This window comes from Lissotriton vulgaris, chromosome 11 (genome assembly GCF_964263255.1).
Source record: "Lissotriton vulgaris chromosome 11, aLisVul1.2, whole genome shotgun sequence".
NCBI lineage: Eukaryota > Metazoa > Chordata > Amphibia > Caudata > Salamandridae > Lissotriton > Lissotriton vulgaris.
Genome location: NC_141699.1, coordinates 881,031,246 through 881,048,735, shown reverse-complemented (window position 1 = coordinate 881,048,735; position 17,490 = coordinate 881,031,246). Strand labels below are relative to the sequence as shown.

At 43.1% G+C, this 17,490-nt stretch overlaps 1 protein-coding gene across 2 annotated transcripts in view; it reads left to right on the top strand.

The window, feature by feature from the left end:
* The window catches only part of WDR33 (WD repeat domain 33), a 1,115,698-nt gene extending 1,098,589 nt beyond the window's left edge, over positions 1-17,109 (top strand). For both annotated transcript variants that reach the window (XM_086944027.1, XM_086944028.1), the window contains 2 exons: positions 15,919-16,134; positions 16,296-17,109. In XM_086944027.1, coding sequence (XP_086800153.1) covers positions 15,919-16,134; positions 16,296-16,522 — 443 coding nt within the window. In that variant the 3' untranslated portion in view covers positions 16,523-17,109. The remainder of the gene's footprint in view (positions 1-15,918; positions 16,135-16,295) is intronic.
* The last annotated feature ends 381 nt before the right edge of the window (positions 17,110-17,490 follow it).

The following is a 17,490-nucleotide window of genomic DNA, read 5'->3' as shown; positions in this document are numbered from 1 at the left end:
AAAAGCATACGAGGGAGAGGACTTTCGCTAGCGATATAGTTGAAGTCACTAAATCATAAACTTTCCGGCCCCTCTCTCCTACCCTTGACGCAAGTAATTCGTGCTAAACTTCTCCCAACAATTACCTACGGGAGTGAGGCACTCAGAGGAAGGGATGCCAAGACCCTTGACAGTACTATAACAGCTGCATACAGAATCATTTTCAGCCTACCCAAGCAAACCTCACCCGCTCAAATCAGGCTCGAATTCGGCATTGACCAACAATTCCTGGCAAGGCAGGGAGCCTATATGATAGCCTGGGACAAAGTGAGGAAATCAAAACAAGGAACCCTGAATGAACACCTGTGGAAGGAGTTAGAACAGCATCCTTCCTCAGCAGCAGCTAAGTACCTCACGGGCAGCCTGACGAATACAGCCCTAGACAGCTATGGAACACTCCAACAAATCATACAATATTCAAAAAATTGGTTAAAAAATCAATCAAATTACAATCATGGTTGCAAGACAAGGAAGCCCTCTCGAAAAGAACACATGGCTGGCTGACCCTGAATTCGTACACAACTAAAACACAACAGTGCTATCTGGCCGAGGGATACTCCAAAAGTGTCCAGATGTGTTTTCTAAGGCACAGGTTGGGCCTGCTACCTTGTACTCAAAATCTCCCACGCTGGCTCAAAATCAAAGCTCACCCCCTTTGTCGGCTATGCGGCTTGGCACAAGAGGACATGCTGCATTTGATATGCTCTTGTGAAAAACTACGGGACGAACGGAAACGCTGGCTAAAGCACCACTTCAATCGGCAAGGGATCCGTACAAGAAGGACGGCGGTCCTTGTTATGTTATGTTAAAAAGCTTGTACCGCGCACGTACACCGAAACGGTTTCTTGGCACTCATAACAGACATATCGAGCCAGGGCAGAAGGTATTACTCAAAGGCCGCTTTGAATAGATAGGTTTTTAATGTTTTTCGGAACAACTCATAAGAGGGGCAGTGACGGAAGGAGGAAGGGAGGGAGTTCCAAAAAGAAGGGCCTAGAGAAGAAAAGCGCAGTCCGCCGTGTTTTTTGCGGCGGTTAGATGGGATGCATGGGATGGGATGTTTTCATTCTGATGACCCTGGCTTGAATTGCAGCTTTGTAAAATTTCTGAAGGCAGTTGAAAAGAAGATGCCAAAAAACCTAACCCACAACTGTCCCAGCTCAACTGATTTGACCTCACTCTGCTGACTGTTTTACCGACTTCATGAGTTCATGAAGACAATGAGCAACTCCTTACAAATACGAAGTCCAAATATATGCATATTTGTTATAAGGAAATATGAACATTTTAATTTCTGATTCTTTTAAAACTGCAGTTTTATCTTCTCTGTTCTTAATCTAATTTTATATTGCAATGGTTTTAAGTAACTATGCCAAATAAAGATTACTTACTTACTAATTCTTTAACCTGTGTGCAGAAAAAGCAGCTGAGTGACAAAAAACAAAGTTAAACATTTGAGCATGTTTTCCTCTGATTTGTTGTTGGAAGTTCAAACTAGTTTCACTGAGAAATTAGAAATTACAAAAAAGTAAAGCAATAACAACGAAAAACACCATTAATGTGGGAACTTTGTGTTGTGGTGCAGTCAGGGGTTACTGTGCTCATATTTTATCAATCTGTGCGTTTACCACTTGTTTCTTGGGCCTATCCTCACCACCATTGTGCCCAGACTGGGCACGAAGTACAGCCGTTTAGGTCTCAACCCTCAGGGTAGTGAAATAGAGCATTCATGGGAGGTGGTGTAGAGGATAGCGATTTAGAACTCAAAGAATTAATATCAGTTATTAATTCAATGTCTAACCAATGATTCTTTTGGAAAATAAGAATTATTTTAGTCAAATCACACATCATAATTCTGTACATAATGTTTAAAAAATAACAGCTTTTACTGGGTAGTACTAATACATTTAAAAAACTGCTGGAGAAGCAGCCTAGGCTGCTTATATGAGACAGCTTCCTTGTTTACTATGTGTGCAATATGTCAAGTCTGGGGCCTCCGTTGTAGGGGCAAACTATCTGGATGTGTCTTTCTGGACCAATGACCAGTATGTCTGAATGTTCATCTCCCCTGTTGGTAGCAGTTCTGTTTCACCCCTCCTGGACTTCTGATGTAGTCAAAGTAATTGTTCTCACTCACCAGTGCAGGGCGTGCCTGCTTTCTGCTGAATTGGCACACTACTTCATATGGTGTGCACTGCATATCTCACAGACGCGAGGAGCAATGATCATGCCCTGTTGACTTCTTAGCTGCGTTATTGGTGCTGGCACAAACAGTAGAGGCAACACCAACTCTAGTGAGGTGGTTGTGGTAGATTCTTAGTGTTTGTGGCTCCTCTGATCCTGTACCTTGTTTCTTACTCAAATGAAAGGCTATGGCTTACCAGCCAGAGCTGCAGACTTTAGTGCTGGGGATCCAGGTTTGAGTCTTAGCATCAGGTCAACAGCCTTCAATTCTGGGCGAATAACTAAATCTCCCTGTGTCTAGGAACATCACTTAGAAACCCTCTTGGGTACTTAGCAGTGCTCTACAAATCCTTAGACCTAAACACCTTGGGATCTTGTTGAGAACTTTGTTCTGTATGCAAGCCTCTTAGTCTAGATTGTTCTCCTTCTACACTCTTAGTTCTTCTTTGCATGGACCAAGGACAGCTTTCCGGTTTTCATTAGCACTGCATCACCTCTTGGTGTTTAGTTCTATTAAGGGTCTCAAGTTGAAACAAATTCCTCGGTACGCTCCGTTCTTGGGGTATTTGGTTCTGCTCACACTGTGGGGACCATTCCAGGGCCCCTGTGCCTCATTCTTGCAGAGAGGTGCAGGTCTTTCTCTGATGCAGCAGTGTGTAAGCTTTCCCTAATAAATGTCTTTATTAAAATGAATCCATTCAGAATGCAAGTTACAGGGAATAAGGAGAACCTCTGTTATTAGGCTGCAAGTGCCTCCAAAGATCATACATTTTCCCTCTATACATCCACTCTTTAAAATCATGTGACACATTGACTACTGGCTGTCCTGGGAAAAGAGTAAAATGCCCGTATAGTTGTACGTCGATAAGTTAGTCACCTCCATATATATCATGGGGCTTATCTGGTCCAAGCCCAAATGTTGGCATAACTTTGGTCAGCGTAGTTAACCGGTGTGGCATTTGGTGCATAAACAAACACTAGGAAGAGTGGGTCCCCATCCAGTCCTCCTTGTATCATAACGTGTCTACCATATTGGTCCATGAGTGCAATGGTGCAGCAAAATAACAACCCAGACTTAAACTATATAAGTGCCCGTCTAGAACATCAGGATATTTCTTTTTTGCTATGTAATGGGGCCCCTCCTTCTTCTGCTGAGTGTTTGTGGTATCCACTTTCCAAGTGTCTCCTGTAGGAGTGCGAAATGTGCCCATTTGTGTTGTATGTAGGCAGGCATTTTGTGACATTTAGCCAGGCTTCCATTACCTCTCACTTCATGTAAGGAATTTACATTGGAATGTGTGTTATGATGTTGCTGTTCTAATCATAGTAGAGTTTCAAAGTTTAGTATACAAATTTGGAACATTGGGCCATAGCAGTCTTGGCATACCATGAGCAAGCCCCACATTCTGTTTAAACAGTCACCATACCTTCATCAATAGAAGGCATTTCAAACATACATCACAGGTAGGAGAGTAATCCAAGTCAATGCAATGCAAAAAGGTTCAAATATATGTGATTCATAGAGGTACATTGCGATTACTCAGGACATTTTAACATCTCTGCTTTATGGCCTGGTTTTCCATTTGATGTCATCAGTATGATGTAAGGTGAGAGAGGTGGTTCTGCCATTAACTCCTCCATACTGGAATCAGGTTGTGGAAATTCCATATTAGTGTCTCAATTTGACTGGTTGGTGTTAGTGACTGTTATAAACTGTGCACCTGTAGATTCAGCAACATGTTGTGGTGACCTTTCAGGTAATTTTTGCCATTTGGTGTTTCTCCTTCTGCGCCATTGCCACATACGCTACTGTTGCTCTTCTTCCTTTTGAGATCAACTTTTCACTCGCCCCCACTCCCAGGCAGCAGCATCCACAAAGTTAGTCTTTGTCTGCCATGATCTTCAGCTTGGATTGAATGGCAGTTATCCTGAAAGATCATCTGAGTTTGTCTCGAATTCTGTGAAGCCAAGGTGCCTTGCTCAATGAGGAACTAGATCTCGGTCTCTATAATTTAATAAGCTCCCAATACTGGACTTTGTCAGTGTTTGGCTGGAGGTGGAGGAATCTGGTCCATGTGTGCATGTTAAAAGGAAAGGAAGGGCAAAAGGCCTTACGGGGCTACAGTTTTAGTGACCCAGTCTTCTAAGAACAGCACCAGGTTGGTGCCCTCTGTTATTTCAGGCACATCCACAATTATTCTATTATTGTTGCACCTGCTTGAGCAATAGTATTACCTCAGGCATGAGTGGTGCAACAAACATTTCAGTTTCCTTGACTGTGTCTTTCAATTTGTCCTGGTCTGTCCTCAAAAAATAATCATGGCTTTTCATTGCCACTCTGGATTCTTGGATGTAGGATTTAGTCAAACTCATTGTCAACTTAGGCTGTTGGCTGCTATAGCAGAGGCATTTAGCCATCAGCCTCCATTCCAGTGTAAAATGTCTGGGCTTAAGGCGATGTGATTGTTGGCACAGGTGCCTGAACTTTAGCCTTGTCCATTATCACTTGGTAATCAATCAATAGGAGTGTAGGGGTAAATAAGGTAAGGCCGTCCCCGCTCAATCAAATGTAAACCAAAAAGCGCCTTACCTATGCAACAGAACATCAAACTACACGACCACTGGAGGGGGTCTGATATATCATACTTACTCTAGACCCCTCGAATGTGTAAAATAACACTAATCCCATAGGTCAAGGATGTGTATTTATAAAGAACAGACACAGGCCCCATGAGACACAGAAAATAATGTGAAAACAAAGAGAGTGCCTAACTGTCGTAACACCCAAGGGGGTTCCTGGCTAGCAATTACCAGTATACCCGCTTCTCATCATCGGTCACTCTCTCTGTGTGTAGTCTGTAAGAAAGAAACAGAAACTTTTTGTATGTGTATAAAGGATAATAGTGAATTGTAAAAATAATGAACAGATACCAATGTGCACTATTACAAACCTTGTACTAATGCACCTAGAGCCCCAAGAAAACAAACCAGCGTGTTTAATTCAACAACGATTCTAAAAATATATGTGCACTATATAAATAAGGATGGCATATTAACCACTTTTAATTGGGAGGTTTGCAGCACCAGAATAAAGATAGATAGCCAGCAACCCTCACCATATATTTTTAGAATCTTTGTTGAATCAAACACCTCCAGTGGTCGTTTAGTTTGATGTTCTGTTGAATAGGTAAAGCGCTTTTTGGTTTACATTATCACTTGGAGACAATTAGTGGTCTCCGTTTGTTTGTGGGTCCTGCCCAGTAACAGGGAGTGACCCAAACTTTGGAAAGGTTCACTGTTCAAAAGTAGCTTAGTGTAGGATTCAATGAATGCCTTTGTCTACTACATAGTTGATGAGGCACTGTGCAGATTTAACTCACTGATGGGAAGGATCTGATTCCTCCCTGGGATCTGTCACTTGTTTTGGCAACCTTAGAATAGACACTTTGAGTTGTTAAGGGCATTTGTCATTCAAGATAATCTTTCAGGTGTTCAGTATACTGGTAAACTGTATTGGTGAACTGGCTTTGTCACCAAGGTCACATCCAGGTTCTACCTTGAATCTAAATGTGTTCCCCATTTTTCATCCCATCCATGCTTATACTACCAAAGCTGTGTTGCATTCTTTGGATACAAGTAGAGTGACCAGTGTTAACCTGTAACATACTTTTAGTCTTTGAGATAATTTGTGATGTTTGATGCTATGTGGGCTGGCCCTAAGCCTGGTTCTTTTTTCACACATATGAATTGTGTTGTCGACAATCATGAGTTGCTGATTTCTGCATTTGAAGGTGTCTTGAAGCCAATTGTCTTTTGGCTGTAGTGCATCTTGTCACACAGTGACGGGGACAAGAAAGGGGGCTAAGTTAATGCCTAGATTATTTGCTAGCAATCCCATTATTCCATTGTCACTTTTTGCTTAGATCTTAGGACCCTCCCTCCTTTTTGGAGGCAAATGTAAATGCGTTTGGAGACATTGTAGTCAGCCATCCTTTTTATGGGGCTTAAAAGAAATTAGTTTTGAGGCACTTCATTGGCAGTCATTTCTTGTCAAACTCTTAGTTTGACATTGTCCTACATAATCCTCTGTTTAATGTACTGGGTTTTCATAGATTTAGGTGTGTTGGTGAGGCATACAATGTTTAAATATAACCCTTTTTCTAACTGTTTGATCTGTTCTTAACAAACAAATTCCTTATCTTCGGTAAAGCGCTTTCTGGTGGATTCTCTAACCACAAATTTCTCACCTTCTGAATTTCCCAAAGTGCCAGACTGCAACTGGAATTTTTCCAGCAATTGCTCTGCGCCAAGTTGCACCATCAGATTCCACCCTGGAATCCCATCACCTCCAGAAGTGATGACAAAAAACTGTAACTAGGGACCATCCTAAAAATTACCAGGAACAATATATTTTTCACTCCCGCCCAAGGACAATCTATCAATGGCCTCTTTGTTTTTGTTTTTTTTTTTTAAAGATTTTATTTGGCAATTCACAAATGCAGACAAAAAACAATACTTTTTAGTCACCGAAAACAAATTTACAAAAAGAGAACAAAAACTACGAAACACAAAATGGAGAAAAGAGAGAAAGAAGAAAATAAAAAAAACGAGAAAGAGAGCAAGATATTATTTACATAGGTGATTTCATTCTGGCTAGCATTTCTAGTATTTGCTCCAATTCTCAATTGGTTTCCAAATCTTAATACCACGTGCTTGAGCCCTCAACCCTTTACAGGCAAATATCGCTTTCTCTTGGTTATACATACCCAACAGTCTTGATAACCATATCTGAAAGTTGGGGGGATCTGTGTCTTTCCACCGTGCTGTTAATATAATACGAAAGACTGCTGACCCCAAAAAAAGCAGTGCTTCTTCTTCATTGGTATGTGATAGTGTATTATCATATCCCAAGATAAACAAGGAGGGGGATTCGGCGATTGGATGACTAAACACTTCTTGCCAGAAATCCATTATCATTTTTTTCAATAATACTAATTTTCCACACTCGTATAACATATGAATCAAATGTGCCGGGCAATTTCCACATCTAGGACATTCTGAATTAGCTCTTTTCCCCCAAGCGAAAAGTTTAGCGGGGGTGAAATATAGATCATATATGGTCTTATACAACTGTGCTTTTAAATTAGAAGACATAAACAGTTTTGTTGACAAAACCAATATCTTATCAATATCGACATTGGGATTATTTAATTTCCTTGACCAACCCTGCTCCACCACATCGACGTCATCAGATTGGCTGTCTATTAGTACATCATAAATCGTACCAATCCTAGTTGATGATCTTAATAGACAGTCAAGTAGAGGAACATTCTCCAGTGTAATATCTGCACACCTTAAGCCCAATATCATGTTAATCTGAATGTACTTAAATACACTATTGCTATGAATAGAAAATTTAGATTGTAACTGTTGGAATCTTTGTCCAACAGGAGGGGACAGGAAGTCACCGAGAGTCGTGACTCCACATATTTCCCATTTCCTGGCAATTGTATCATATATAGCTGGTGGCAGTATGGTAGAGTGCCAAAGTGATGTATACTTATTGTATTTCGTAATATTCAGTTGTTTCCTAATTTTTTTCCAAATACCCCAAACGCTCAGTATAGTCTTAAATTTAACTTTTTTGTAGTATGAGGGCTCAAGCTGTTTTACTAAAAGGCCTCTTGCCTTATCCCCGATAACTAGTTCGAATATTGAGGGAATATAACTCTCACCTACTTCGTTTCTCAGCGATCTTATATAAAACAGTGGCTTCATCTGATATAGTAGAGCTGCAAGCATATAATACCCTAAGTTAGGTATTGCGAGACCGCCTCTTATGACGGGGAGAGAAAGAAAACGGATAGATCTCCTTATCTTCCCGTATCCCCATATAAACTTACTCATCTGAGATTCGAGGATCTTAATGGTTTTGTCATCCACCAATAGCGGGATCGCACGGAACAAATAGAGAACCCTAGGTAGAGTGTTCATTTTAAGGAAGTTACTTCTTCCAATGATTGAGAGATGTATACCATCTATCCGCTTTAAATCTGTTGTTATTTTCTGTACTAGTGGATCATAGTTTATTTTAATAATCTCATCAATTTTAGAGGATATACGGACTCCCAGATATACCGCGCTATCTACTTTCCTAGGGTCTATAAATTGGGTATTTTGTGTACATATAACCATCGTTTTATCCGTATTTAAGGAATATCCCGAAACCTGACCAAAAGCATGAGTAATTCGTTCAATTTCCGTTATTGCCTCCTTGGGGTGTGATGTTACTACCGCCACGTCATCGGCATAGGCCAATACTTTAGTGTCGAATGGACCAAGAGTTATTGGTCGAATTGCCTCGGTGTTTAACAATTTTATAATGAGGGGATTTATATACAGTGCGAAGAGGATAGGGGAGCATGGGCACCCCTGCCTAGTCCCACGGGATATATCAAAAAGACTCGATTCCTGACCCATCGCCAAAACTCTGGCCCTAGGTGAGAAGTACATTGCTTTTAAAGATTTAATTAGACATGGTCCCATGTTATTATATTCTAGCACTGCCCACAAAAAAGCCCATGAAACCCGGTCAAAGGCCTTCTCGGCATCCAGGAGGACCACCGACATCCGGCCCCCCGTGACAGCCATGGCATCAAACAGGGCGATGACCCGTCTAGTATGGTCCGTAGTGTCCTTACCCGGAATGAAACCATGCTGCCACGGGGAGACCAGAGACTCGATCGTCCCCCTGAGCCGATTAGCCAGGATCTTAGAGTATAGCTTCGAGTCTGAATTGATCAGAGAGATCGGTCGATAGGATGATGGCAATTTGGGAGATTTATCTTTTTTTGGAAATACCACAATGTTCGTTTCCAACCATGATCTAGGAGGTTTACCACTAACTTGAACCCCAATAAATAGATCGAGGAGAATAGGAGTTATAATACTATCCAAAATTTTATAGAGCTCAAGGGGAATTTTGTCGGGACCTGCTGCCTTGCCCGAGGCCAGTTCTGCTAAGGCTAGTCTTACTTCACTCAGGGTTATATCCCTTTCTAGGTCTTGTTTAGTAGCCATATCTAACCCTGAGATACTTCCTGATTCAGCAGCCCATCCGGCCACTTCGTTTTGAATTGCTTTGAGGTCGAGAGAGTCCTCATTATTATACAGTTTCTTATAGAAATTCTTAAAAACTTCTAATATTGCTTCTGGTGTTGTATGTTCTTGTCCCTCGGACTCAATGCACACAATTGAATTAAGAGATTGTTTTTGTCGCGTACTGAGTGCTAGTTGCTTCCCTACCCTCTCTCCAGTTTCATAAATCTCATTGCGGTGGGATTGATACGTCTCAGCTGCCTTTTGAGTTAGTTTGCTATTTATCGCTGCCTTGAGGATCGTCATTTCTCTCAAAATTGAATCCCCCTCTCCATCCTTGCCACCCTGAGCAATTATAGCAGTATGCCTCTCTTCTTTCCTAGCTAAGTTTTGTAGTTGTATATCATTTAACATAGCAATTTCTCTTCTGTGCCTGGCGACGTAGCTAATTGTCTCCCCCCGTATCGATGCCTTAAAACAATCCCATACCGTATTTCTGGATGAGCTATATCTATTACAATCGAAAAATCCTTGAGCCCATACTTTAATATGATCAGTATATCCCCTATTAACAAGGAGTTTTCGATCGAATGTCCAGCTTGTCCGAGGTCTAGCCATATTATCTATATTTATATATAGTACTAACGGATTATGATCCGCTATGAGTTTCGGTAATTTACAAATTCTTGCCTGGCTAGCCCTGTTACTAGACAACCAGATGTAATCTATTCGGACATATTTTTTATGAGGACACGAGAAATATGTGTATCCTGGATCTTGTGGCTGTTTCAGATCCCATATGTCGGATAGACCTAAACTTTCCTTTAATTGAAAAAGAGCGCTATAAACTTTAGGCTTACGGCCAGTATATTTGTCACGGGATTGATTATAAGCGCATTCCATTTTCGGCAGGGAGATATTGAAATCACCACAAAAAATAAGTGCTTGGGGCCATGATGACAACTCTGTCTCGAGATCAAAAAATACAGAAGGATCGTCCTCATTTGGGGCATAAATAGAGCATATTGTAATCCCCTGCTTAAGCTCAACTATAACCCATCTGCCCAGTGAGTCAGCAGCTACGCGTTTTGGCTCACCCAAAAAAGGTTTAGCCAATATAGCAACCCCTCTAGTCCTTGAGGTATGAGAGGTACATCCCAACAATTTGAATCCAGGGACCCTTAATACTCCCCTTTCATCCCAAGGAATATGAGTCTCTTGAAGACATACAATATCGAACGCATTCTGTGTAATTATCCCACACATTTGCTCTCTTTTTGTCCTATCATTGAGGCCAGCCACATTCCAGGAGCAAAGTTTTATCCTAGCCATATTATGTTTTGTTTTTTCCCCCATTCCTGATCCACTATATTGTCAAACAAAGCTTTATTTTCCAAGTTAGAAATACAAATTTTTTTTCTGATTCTGCTTCTGCTTCTACATTCATGATTGCTTTTTTTAGATTTTTTCCCCCAGCTGCTCCCCCGCCCATTCCCACCCTCTGGCCCTTCCCTCCCCCCCACCCTCCAAAAACAAAGGCAATTAGACTCCATTAGAGTCTGTGGTGATGTGCGTGCGTTGTCACTCTGGTGCTCCCAGTCCAACAGTTAATACTTATTCATAAGGTCCTAATCCCATAAGTGAAAAGTGACCAGAAAGAATTTGTAAATGAAGAAGCAAAAATGCAGCGTGAGCAATCAAATATAAAAGGTTTTAGTCTCGTCTTTTCCACCTCATGGAAGGCTATCTAAATACTCTTTTGCCTGAACCTCTGAGGTAAAAAACTTAATCTGGGTACCATTAATCACTTTCAGCCTAGCAGGATTATTTAGGTATGCCTGGAGCTTCTTGTCTTGAAAAGGTTTTATGAGCGGGCGCAAGCGCCACCTTCGCTCAACTGTGGTGTGACAGAAGTCAGGGCGTACAAAATAGGTTATCTGCCCGCTAGTTTTTTTTGACTCTGGACGTGCTTTTTCCCATATTGCCTGTCTCAGCATGAAATTCCCGAAGTATACGAGTATAGCTCTCGGATATGCACCGGGTTTCGGGGCATTTCTCATGGTGAGAGGTACGCGATGTGCACGCTGGATCTCTAGGTCCCAATTCCAGGCTGACAGTTCTGGTAGGGAGTCCTGAAATAGTTTGACCAAAAAGGGGCGGGCGTCCGTTCCCTCCGCTCCTTCTGGAACACCTAGGACTCTCAGATTATTTCTGCGTAAGGGGTTTTCCATATCTTCGAGCTTCCACATCACATCAGTAAGCCCCTTCTCATGGTTGTCAATCTGTTCGCGATTTACAGCGATCTCGGATTCATTAGCGACCACCCTTGCTTCTACCTCAGTCATACGATCATTAAATGAAGTAATTTTCCTTGATAGTTTGCGGACCACTCCCTGAACTTTTCGTAGCTCCGCTTGTGCCTTCCGCCCATCTTGAGAAGTCTCTTCTCGATGTGCCGCAATAGCTAGCAGCACCGTCTCAATTGTAGGGGCGGATTTATCAGTCGCAGTTGGAGTCCCAAAATCTGGTTGTTGGGTCGCTAACGCAGCTGGCGGTGGTATACTACTTGTAGTTGCGTAGTCCCATGTTAATTCGTCTGTGTCTTGTTGGCTCCTTCTGTGTCTATGTAAGATTTTTTGAGCAGTTTTCACAGCCTTAATGCTAGTTTCATCATCACTAGAGTCACCTAGATTTGAACCTGATGTCCAACCAAGCTCATCTGAGAAGGAATAGAAATCACTCAGATCCTTATCCTTATCTCTTTCCTTATCCATTTCCCAGTCTCTGTCCTTATCTGTATCATCTTCACCATCAGCTTCAATATCGCTCTGACTGTGTGATTCTGCTGGGAGAGCCACCCCTTGTTCCTCATGTTCCTCATGTTCCTCATGCCCCAAACGATCCAGATGTAGAGCAGCCTGAGATTTTGTCTGCCAGTTTGTTTGGGTGTCCGTAGGCTCAACTATAGCTGGAACTGGGTTTATAGGCTCCAGATTGCAAGTTCTAGGTTCAGCAGGAGTTTCAGTGACAATACTTATTCCGTTGTGCTGACTATCTGTTTGTACATTAGTCCCGGGAAGTATAACCAACCCAACATCCATATCCACTGGTATCACGCGTGAGTCTGATTGAGTTGATACAGCATTTGCCCCCCTAGAGATGTCATTCACACTCTCAGTAATTATAGATCCAGGTGTCAGCAAATTGGTTTGTATTAAAGAATCAGGCAGTTCATTTGAAACTGTATTATTTAAGGCATTTGCAGTACCAATGCTTTTTTATTCATGCTGCTCGTTTTAACCTTGCATCCCATATTAGCATTGACACTGATATTGACATTGTCCTCGCTCACCGTTTTGTCCTGCGTGATTCCTCCTTCTGTCCCTGCTCGTCTGTGTGGAGCCCTTTCGTTTGTCATGGCACCAGCTGGTTCACACAGAGCAGTCTCTGTTACCGGCGTCTGAGGTCTGAGCTCTGCGCTTGACTGACTCTGCACAGCTTGCCCCGGAAGGAGCTTCCCTGGGGGTTTGCGGAGGAAGTCGGCGACAGAGGGAGTATTCTGCCCGCCTTTCCGAGCGGCGCCAGTAGCCGACTTGCCAGGCGTCTTCTCAAGGGCCCCCCCGGCTGCCGGACTCCTCACTCCGCCTCCACCTCCCCTAACCGAGGCCTCCATATTTTCGCGCTGAGCGAGTCGCGCTGCTCTCGCCTTTGCAGCAGCCGCTGCTGCACTCTTCGGCACCATACCAACAGCGCAATCGCGGTCACCCGGCACACTCGGCTCCGTAGGCTCCGGCGTCAAACCAGGCTGCGGGTCTGCATCTGATCCCACGGCGGAACACAGGTGGGTCAGGCAGAGGCTTCTGTGGTTACTGATATGCTGGAAGTAGTACTGTATTGCAGAACAGCCTAAAATCAAGTTTCAGGCAGCCCTGAGCAAGATGGCGGCCGCCTGAGACCGCAGTGCAGGTCACTCAGTGCTCTCGGTCAACTCGAAGGAAATTTGACCCTAATGAGCGTAGAAAACTGAAGCAAATGAAGCGATCCTGAGCGAAAAATACCAAATACCGAATAGACCACAACCTAAAGACATTAAGGGAAGCTGAAGGTCTGTATTTGGTTTACGCTAAATCACAGTCGGGGAACACAAGATGCCCCACGCATAATGACTGCAGACACCCTCTACAAAGAACAGAGCACGCACGTAAAGAGCCAAGTAAGGAACCAGCTCCCCATATTGGCTAAGGCACTTGGACTCGCTGTCATACAGTTCAATGGCCTCTTTGAATATCGGTAATTGAACTTAGTGGCCAAGGATAGAGGCATGATCTGCCTGAACTGAACAGAACAGATGTAAAGAGGAGCGTGTTGAAGAACCTACAGAACTCAAAATATTTGTACTCCCTATCGGCTATTCATGATGATAGGAGGAGGATTTAAAGTGGTTTGGCTGCAGTTGCAGCTCTTGCAGAAGCAGCACTTACCTTACTGCTGGCCACGTGGTCTGCCACTGTCAGCAGAAGCCACGAATAGGCTGTATGGGTTCTTGCATAGGCAGTAAGGACTGCCTATAGCTATAGACAAGAGGACACGCATAGCTTCTTAATTTTCTTATGATAGAGTTAATAGGCTGGTGATAATGAGCCTAAGAAGTGGGCCAGAGTCTGGCTATCCTTGAAGCTCTCCAATGCAGCTTTTTTTCTCTCCAAAAAGCCAGGAACCAACAAATTGCATGCCTATAAGGGATGTCTGCCCGTTGCCTGAATAGCCTGTGGCACTCATCCAGGCATCTCACCGAAGCCCCACATGGATGCCCATGGCACAATCTACACAATGTGTTGCACCTAGTCCTGCTCTCAACACACACTAAGCTGCATCAGTCTGCCTTATATTGTCTGAGCAAAAGCATTTTTTAATTCCTCAGGAATGTTTGGCAAGATCTTGCTGGTCATATCCCAAAGGGCATGGATATAGCTCCCCAGCATCCAGGCAGCCAAACCAAACCTAGACTAGCAGATAAGAAGACCCTCTTCCAGAATACATCTGTGTACTTCAATTCCCTATCTGGAGGGGGTGTTGAGGGGTGCACAGTGGGGTTTGCATTGAGGATTTCTGGTGGAAACCTGAGCCTACAAGCTTGCAAGAGTTGGATGCCGGGTCAGAAAGGACAGGTCCCCATGGCAGGCCAGGGGAGACTTGCTAAAGGAGCAAAGTGGGGCCTAGACCAGTTTCCAATCAGTGTCTTTGTCACAGCTTTGTTCAAGAGAAAGATGGGTTTTGAAGTGGCAGGTCAGTGCTGCACAATCTCAGTCAATAGATTTGACTTGGTTTCTGCTGTAGAAAGCAGAAGTTTCAACACTTCTGCAGCTTTGTGGAGGACCCCCATAAAAGTGGTGCACTCTTCTTTAGGGGCCTCCAGTAGGGAATTCAGCTATGTTTTAGGAGAAGTGTCCAGGCCCCTGGCATTCTGTAAGTCGAGAAATAGGCCAGTGTTAGTGTAATGAGGTGAAAGTAAACTATCAGTCTCCTGGTCAGGCAACGTGCAATGTTTTGGAGGCCCTCGACAGCATCTGAATCTGACCCAGTGTCCCTCTCAGTAGTACTGTCCTAAAGGAGTGGAACTGCCTGGGAATCCTTCAAAATTCGGTCTTAATTGATTATCTCCTTAAGCTTATCGGCTGACTATGGGCCAACATCATCTTCAAATCCAAAACAGGCTGCAGGGTAGGATCCAGAGCAGCAGCCTGTAGTTTTCTGCATGTATATGGTGGTTTAGGTTGCCACTTCCAATGGGCCAAGTGAGGAAAAGTTGCAGCATGGCCTCCTTGAAGGCATTTACTTGCTGCAGAGTCAAGAAGTTTGGTAACGCGAGGTGTGCCAGGACCAACCTCAGGGTAGCGTCCAAATCAGACTAGGGCAGCAGAGTTGGTTCCTTCGAATACTGACTGTGCGACTTCTCCTTAGAGCACGATTAACAGGATTGGGAAGTGTTACTCTTGAACTTCTTGTCTTTATAGATTATAGATTTCTTGTTCAAATTATTTGAGGTCAGTGACTTTAAGGGGGACCAGGATCTGGACCAGTGGGGAACCTGCATTTAGGCATAGCAGTGAGTCTATGGTTCGTAGTACAGCCTACCCTTTTACTTGTGCTTGGATTATGTATAGTTTCGGCTTCTGCTCCCTCATGGCCTTTAAGTACATCAGGAATCATTTGTAACAGACTTTGAGTCATGTTTAGACCCTAGACAACACATGCAGATGTAGTGCAGATCCGTAGCCAACATCTGCTGTCCGCAGGCATGGTTTGAAGGTGAGGAATCTGCGGATAGATCCATCATAAACAATGGTTTGCTGTGCAAACTTAGGGCAGCATGTATGTTTCTAGAAGAAACCGCAGTTCTCAATAAAAGCATACGCCACCTTGGTTTATAATACGATATGAGCATTCTTCCTAGATTTAGTCTCGAGTCACAAATGAGAACACTGCTGTTTGTAGAAATTGTGGGTGTTGGCAGATTCTTAGTCCTGAATGTTGGGAATTATGTTGGCTAATATCTATGCTGAAAAGGCTTACATTTTTCCTTCTTTTTTTCATTAGGGCCAGAGCATTTCCGAGACTGCCCACGTCCTGATCATCCTGTGCCATCTTCTCCCAATGACCCTGATTCTCCTGGAAGCGAGCGCACTGCATCGTTGCAGGGAATGGACAATACATCCTTACCGCCCCGAAAGCGACCCTGGCATGATGGACCTGGGACCCCCGACAGCAGAGATGCAGAAACCCCTGGGTGTTCAGCTGAGGAGAGAGGGAAAGGTAAAATAACAATGGCACAAACTGTCTGAAGATAATGCTGAAATGTCCTTGTGTGATACCTATAACATTATAATTTGTGACAAGAATTGATGTAGTGTAATGTGTAGGCACTTATCAACTGAAGCATGCTCATCCCTTTTTTTCCTTCTTATTTTTATTAGGTCGAGGAACCACAGTTTCGTCACAGAGAGTGAGGAAGTCCAGTCGCTCTAGGTCTCACGATAGGGATCCCCTTCGCGAGGAAGGATTTGGGGGACCCCCAGGCAACAGCAACCCATCCAGAGGAGGAAGAAGTGGAAACTGGAGAGGAGGCAGCAATATTAGCTCAGGCCCCACTCGGCGAGGGGGTTCTAGGGGATCTACACGTGGAGGTGGCAGGGGTCGATAAAAGTTGAGATCCTTGGGTGAACTGCTTAGTTCATACTTCACAGTATTTGAATAGATACTTTGTGTGAACTCATAATGAGAAAACATGCCCTTGAGAACCTAAAGGTGCTGCAGAGCCCGAAAATCCCAGATGAAGAGAAAAGGCCTCAGGGCAAAATCACTTCCTAGATCGTGCAATGATCTCTTAGATCAAGAGAACTTAAAAGCAAGAACAACCCAACAGTGACTCATCTTTGCCTCTCGAATTTGCTTCATCTGTTTTGCTCCACCTTCCTCATGCAGTGTGGGGTACTTTTCCAGCCCTTACAATTATTCACTCTGTTCGCCATCTCTTGACTCACCATGTCATGTTTGTGGACATAATTCCAAATTTAAATTTGTTTTATCATGATGAGTTTTGGGGTCCTCTTTTATTTCCTCCCCCTGTGCTTAATCCGGGTCGAGGGGAAATGGAGTTCTTTCCTTATCGCACTCCATTTCCAACAATGTCACCTCTCATCACAGAGAAAGTTAACTTTCCTCTGTACAGATTATCAGATGTTAAGTTGTTTTTTGTATGAAATACATAACGTAATTTGCGCAAGAATTGAGAAAGAGAAATCTGTTTGGTCTAAGTTATTGTCTATATTTTGGAATGATATGCCAAATGTTATAAACTAGAATATTCTAGTGTATATAATCGCCCCAAACCTTTTGCAATTCGCGCTGCGACCTACACCCTAAGGAAAAGTTAACACCTGCGACCTAGCTGATTCCCATTGTTATGAAGTAATTATCAGAACCTTTCCCTATATACCGGATGCCCAATCCCAGATCAACAGATGAAAAATGTTATATTTTCTAGAAAATGTGCCTGTATGAGTCAATATTTTCTACCATTTAAAAAATATCAACATATGTCAAGGGCTGAAACTATTTAGTTATTCACATATTCCCCATGCAAAAAGCAGGAAATTGTTGCATATGTAT